Source organism: Cottoperca gobio, chromosome 1 (genome assembly GCF_900634415.1).
Source record: "Cottoperca gobio chromosome 1, fCotGob3.1, whole genome shotgun sequence".
Lineage (NCBI taxonomy): Eukaryota > Metazoa > Chordata > Actinopteri > Perciformes > Bovichtidae > Cottoperca > Cottoperca gobio.
This window is the reverse complement of record NC_041355.1, coordinates 1305981-1312794: the sequence shown is the minus strand read 5'-3', so window position 1 is coordinate 1312794 and position 6814 is coordinate 1305981. Positions and strand designations below refer to the sequence as shown.

The 6814-nt window shown below is 41.7% G+C and overlaps 1 protein-coding gene across 1 annotated transcript in view; it reads right to left on the bottom strand.

Annotated features, from left to right (window-relative positions):
* Window positions 1-6814, bottom strand: part of LOC115006981 (serine/threonine-protein kinase MARK1-like) — a 10321-nt gene extending 3507 nt beyond the window's left edge. Inside the window, exon 1 of the mRNA XM_029429615.1 lies at window positions 6296-6814. Coding sequence (XP_029285475.1) covers window positions 6296-6346 — 51 coding nt within the window. The 5' untranslated portion in view covers window positions 6347-6814. The remainder of the gene's footprint in view (window positions 1-6295) is intronic.

Sequence of the window (6814 nt, the reverse complement as noted above, 5' to 3'; positions counted from 1 at the left end):
GACAACATGTATACAGTAACACAACGCGACAACATGTATACAGTAACACAACGCGACAACATGTATACAGTAACACAACGCGACAACATGTATACAGTAACACAACAACATGTATACAGTAACACAACGCGACAACATGTATACAGTAACACAACAACATGTATACAGTAACACAACAACATGTATACAGTAACACAACAACATGTATACAGTAACACAACGCGACAACATGTATACAGTAACACAACGCGACAACATGTATACAGTAACACAACAACATGTATACAGTAACACAACAACATGTATACAGTAACACAACAACATGTATACAGTAACACGACAACATGTATACAGTAACACAACGCGACAACATGTATACAGTAACACAACGCGACAACATGTATACAGTATATACAGTAACACAACGCGACAACATGTATACAGTAACACAACGCGACAACATGTATACAGTAACACAACAACATGTATACAGTAACACAACGCGACAACATGTATACAGTAACACAACGCGACAACATGTATACAGTAACACAACGCGACAACATGTATACAGTAACACAACGCAACAACATGTATACAGTAACACAACGCAACAACATGTATACAGTAACACAACGCGACAACATATATACAGTAACACAACAACATGTATACAGTAACACAACGCGACAACATGTATACAGTAACACAACGCGACAACATGTATACAGTAACACAACGCGACAACATGTATACAGTAAGACAATATGTATACAGTAACACAACGCGACAACATATATACAGTAACACAACGCGACAACATGTATACAGTAACACAACGCGACAACATGTATACAGTAACACAACGCGACAACATGTATACAGTAACACAACGCGACAACATGTATACAGTAACACAACAACATGTATACAGTAAGACAACATGTATACAGTAACACAACGCGACAACATATATACAGTAACACAACGCGACAACATGTATACAGTAACACAACGCGACAACATGTATACAGTAACACAACGCGACAACATGTATACAGTAACACAGCGCGACAACATGTATACAGTAACACAACGCGACAACATGTATACAGTAACACAACGCGACAACATATATACAGTAACACAGCGCGACAACATATATACAGTAACACAGCTCGACAACATATATACAGTAACACAACAACATATATACAGTAACACAGCGCGACAACATATATACAGTAACACAACGCGACAACATATATACAGTAACACAGCTCGACAACATATATACAGTAACACAGCTCGACAACATATATACAGTAACACAACACGACAACATGTATACAGTAACACAACACGACAACATATATACAGTAACACAGCTCGACAACATATATACAGTAACACAGCGCGACAACATATATACAGTAACACAGCTCGACAACATATATACAGTAACACAACGCGACAACATGTATACAGTAACACAACAACATGTATACAGTAACACAACGCGACAACATGTATACAGTAACACAACAACATGTATACAGTAACACAACAACATGTATACAGTAACACAACGCAACAACATGTATACAGTAACACAACGCGACAACATGTATACAGTAACACAACGCGACAACATGTGTAACACAACGCGACAACATGTATACAGTAACACAACGCGACAACATGTATACAGTAACACAACGCGACAACATGTATACAGTAACACAACGCGACAACATGTATACAGTAACACAACAACATGTATACAGTAACACAACGCGACAACATGTATACAGTAACACAACGCGACAACATGTATACAGTAACACAACGCGACAACATGTATACAGTAACACAACGCGACAACATGTATACAGTAACACAACAACATGTATACAGTAACACAACGCGACAACATGTATACAGTAACACAACGCGACAACATGTATACAGTAACACAACAACATGTATACAGTAACACAACGCGACAACATGTATACAGTAACACAACAACATGTATACAGTAACACAACGCGACAACATGTATACAGTAACACAACGCGACAACATGTATACAGTAACACAACGCGACAACATGTATACAGTAACACAACGCGACAACATGTATACAGTAACACAACGAGACAACATGTATACAGTAACACAACGCGACAACATGTATACAGTAACACAACGCAACAACATGTATACAGTAACACAACGCAACAACATGTATACAGTAACACAACGCAACAACATGTATACAGTAACACAACGCAACAACATGTATACAGTAACACAACGCGACAACATATATACAGTAACACAACAACATGTATACAGTAACACAACGCGACAACATGTATACAGTAACACAACGCGACAACATGTATACAGTAACACAACGCGACAACATGTATACAGTAAGACAACATGTATACAGTAAGACAACATGTATACAGTAAGACAACATGTATACAGTAAGACAACATGTATACAGTAAGACAACATGTATACAGTAACACAACGCGACAACATATATACAGTAACACAACGCGACAACATGTATACAGTAACACAACGCGACAACATGTATACAGTAACACAACGCGACAACATGTATACAGTAACACAACGCGACAACATGTATACAGTAACACAACGCGACAACATGTATACAGTAACACACAGCTCGTTTTAATGCGGAGAAGTTACATATTATACCTTTAAACAGATCCTCTATGAGTAAAACTAGCATCGGTTAGCCGCTGTGCTAACCAAGACGTCACACACACACACACACACACAGACACACACACACACAAAGACACACACACGGAGGTCAGAGGTCAGAGTTCAGGCTCTGGTTGGGACTCTTTAGCAGGGCGGAGGTGGATCTCTGTGTGGCTTCATGTCTCATCACCGGGGCGGGTGGGTAAAGTAGAGGAAGGGGTTGGGGGGTGGGGGGGGGGGGGGGTTTCCCACTCCCACTAGGGGAATCCCATAGTAAGCCTATCTGTTGCCATGGTGACAAAGAAAGCCTCCAGCAGCTGATTTCACAGTGATTGATCACGGAGGAGAATCTCTCTGTGTGCACAGAGAAAAGCTTCATACTCTGTGTGATGGACTGCACGTGACACAGTGACCGGGGTCAAAGGTCACGCCACCAAGGTAGGGGGGGGAGGGGTTATTTGTCAACCTCGGAAGTTGGAAATCGGAGCCGGGAGAAAGAAACCGGGTTGACCACGTTCCAGTACAACAAGTCGTTAAACTGTTGTTAGCAATACCAGCTAACCATCAATGTGGTTTTATGCGCGCGCGCACACACACACACACACACACACACACACACACACACACACACACACACACACACACACACACACACACACGAAAAGAGCTACAGCTTTCATTTAGTGAAGCGCAGCCATCTTGGATTTTCAAGTCGGGGTTGGTGATGTTCTTGGGACTTCCCCCCCCACACACAATTGCGGTATTGTGATATTTATCGTTAAAAAACTACTTTTACAAAAATAAAGTTCCAGTCAGGTTCCAGATGAAATTTCCAAAAGTCTGACTTTCCCAGGACAACTGGAACGCACCGTTAGTATCTGTCCTGTCACACTTCAGGGTTTTAAAAGTGACTTCTAGAAGTCTAAAAGACTTCACAGAGCAGCTGATATCACATCGTGCAGTGTATTCTGGGAACAATCAATAGTCAACAGACAGTAGGAGCCAGCTGTGTGTCTGAAGTGAAGGGTAACAGATTAGAGGAAACAAAGACACGACCGGCAGCAGGACGTTACTCACTACTACTGTGAATAACAAAGTGGAGACTCTGCATTGTTTGGTTTTTGTTCATCAAACTGAAATCAAAGCAGCAGTCCGAGACAAATACATTTGAAGTTGATCATCAAAACAAAATTAGAAATTCATTGTTTCAGTCAATTTTTCAAGCATTTCCACTAAAATGACCTAAAAGTACGAAGAATAACGTACAAACTAAATATTTAGAGCCTGAACGCACTGTTGGGGACGTCGGCTAAATGGAAGTTTGAATAATTAAATTCTTCTTCTTTTGGGGCCTAAACTACTTTGAATATAAATAATACATTTGGTGTCTAAAATATACTTTAGACATTATTTAACTTCTTGGAGTTGAACAAAGCCAAACATTAGAAGACGTCAGATTTGTTTTTTAAGGAACTGAAAGTGAAATATTGTGATTTTAAAACCAAATCGATTTATTAAGAAAATAATGAGCAGATCAATCAATAAAGGAAGCAATCTAATAACCATCTTAGTGGTTATTAATATCTTTTTATATCAATATACAAGTTGTAAGATGGAAACACATTAAGACTTCACAGAGTGATGAGGACGTGCACGAGGAGCCTGAGAACAGCTCACTGTTAGCATTCCTGCATTAGCATGACAATAAGGAAGCGCTTCCCAAAATTCCTTCAAGGTCCATCAGCCTCCACAGACCTTGTTCACACGAGGCATTAAAAACATCAGTGTTCTCGTGTTTGACAGATGACACGAGAGGAAACGAGGTCGGTCTAATCTAAAGTACAAAAAGACTCTTTAGTGAAAAGTACGGGCGGATGTAGTGGACCACAATAAACAAAGCAACTGTGTCAGCAGCTGTTAGCTTCCTGCTACATGACTCCACAGATAAAACCTGAAGCATTATACTTCATCGACTCAAGTTATTCTATCTGACGGAAAGTACGGGGATCATTTACTTCAGTAAAAGTAGTAATACAACCGTGTAGAAATACTCTGTGCAAGTAAAGGTCCTGCATTTAAACCTTTTTACTTAAACACATTCTTAAATTCATATATCAGACCAGATACTCTGGTGCAGGATACATTAGCTACAAGTTTAACACACCTGGAGTTATGACTGAACTGTCAGAGGAAGCGTTGCATTGTGGGTAATGTAGTCACCAGGTTTTGACATGGAAGAAGATGTGTGGAATAAAAAAGACGATATCTTCAGTTCTGCTGCATCGATTTTCATCCTTTTTCTTTTAAATGGAATATATATTATAATAGTGTGATGATGAATCAGTGGAAGACTCTTTAAAAAAGGCAAGACCTGCAACGTTATCTGATCTTAAAGCGATAGTTGCAATTTCTTTTCAAGTGGGGTTGTAAGAGGTACTTATCAAAAGTCAGATGGCGGTCGGCACGCCCCGAGTTTGGAGAAACAGACAGGAATACCAGCACGGGACTGCAGTGTACTGCTGTGGACGAGGGCCACAGCACCAATATAAATATCAGTTTAAGTGTACACTATATTTATATTTTTACTGCTTCACCTTGTTGTCAGACAGCCGTTTCTGGCAGGACTCTGAAGCCGTTATCTATCCTCTCATCAAAGCTACCAGACTCCATAGACAAAAACAGTGCTTTTACCTCGCAGAACACGGGAGCTGCTGGTCTATCGCAGCCTCGATCGGTTAGTTAGTTTGCGTTATTGTGCGACTTTGGTGACTCCGAATTAAACCTTTAAAAACACCAAAGTAACAATAACACAAACTAACTAACCGATCGAGGCAGCGATAGACCAGCAGCTCCCGTGTTCTGCGAGGTAAAAGCACTGTTTTTGTCTATGGAGTCTGGTAGCTTTGAAGAGAGCGATAATGGCCTCAGTTCCCCGTCGGGAAGGGCTGTCTGACGGAAAGGTAAGGCGCTAAAAATATAGCGTACACATAAACTGATTATTTAAGGTGGCTAAAATTAGTTTAGCTGCTGCCCCCGTCCACAGCAGTACATTGCTTTGCTCCCATGCTGGTACTCGTCTGTTTTATCCAATCGGTGGCATCTGTAGGTAAGACATCGACGATGGATAAGTACCTCATACAACCCCACTACAAACAATGCGGACTATCCCTTTAAGGCAATGTGTTGTAAAAACTCCCCAAGTTTAAATGTAGTTCTGAGGCCACAGTTTCTCACAAATGGGTGTTGTTTGGGTGCACTGACCCTTTAACATGTTCCTACAGTTACTTCTCAGACTTGAAACATGTCATTGTGGTTGACCCTGTGACCCTGAAGTTAGATATTTAACAGTATGAGGTTGTCACACAGCTGCTGCCGAGCTCCCTCTGAGCAAGGCACTGCTGAAGGACTATGGATCAAGATGATCAGATTGTTTCACCCGGTTTAAACTGTCAGAATAAGAAATAATACAACTATCAATGATAATAAAACATCAATATTAAAAGACTCCATCAATAATCAATAATCAGGGTTGAACCACACTTACCTGCTCGGCTTCTCTCTCGCTCACCGGGGTCAGAGGCATCCTGCTGGACATCTTCCTGCTTTCCTCCGCTGCTTTCTGCTCTTTCAGTCCGGAAGACGCATCTCCTCCGCCCGCTGTTCTACAGCATCTCTCCCCGGGAACCAGGCCACCTCAGCGGGGCTCAGCTGGGAGGCTCCGCCGGCCGCAGGGAGAGGGAGGCCGGGGCGGCGGCTACAGGAAGGCCCACTGTTTGCGTATGTGCGGGAGAGAGACCCGCATGGAGACAAAGAGAGGGAGGAAGAGGAGAAGAGGAGGCGGAAGAAGAAGAACAACAGTAAGAAGAATGAAGAAGTGTTAAAGTAAAAATCCTTCCTGCAGCTTCCAGCGGTTTATCGGCGCACACAGCAGCACTGCGGAGCTACCAAAAAAAACATGGACCCATGACGTCAGAGCTCCTCCTTCCCGTCATCCTCGTCCTCACCATCGTCATCCTAAAAATATCCCAGCATCCTCAGCTGCTTCCTCCTAAAGCCTGAAGCA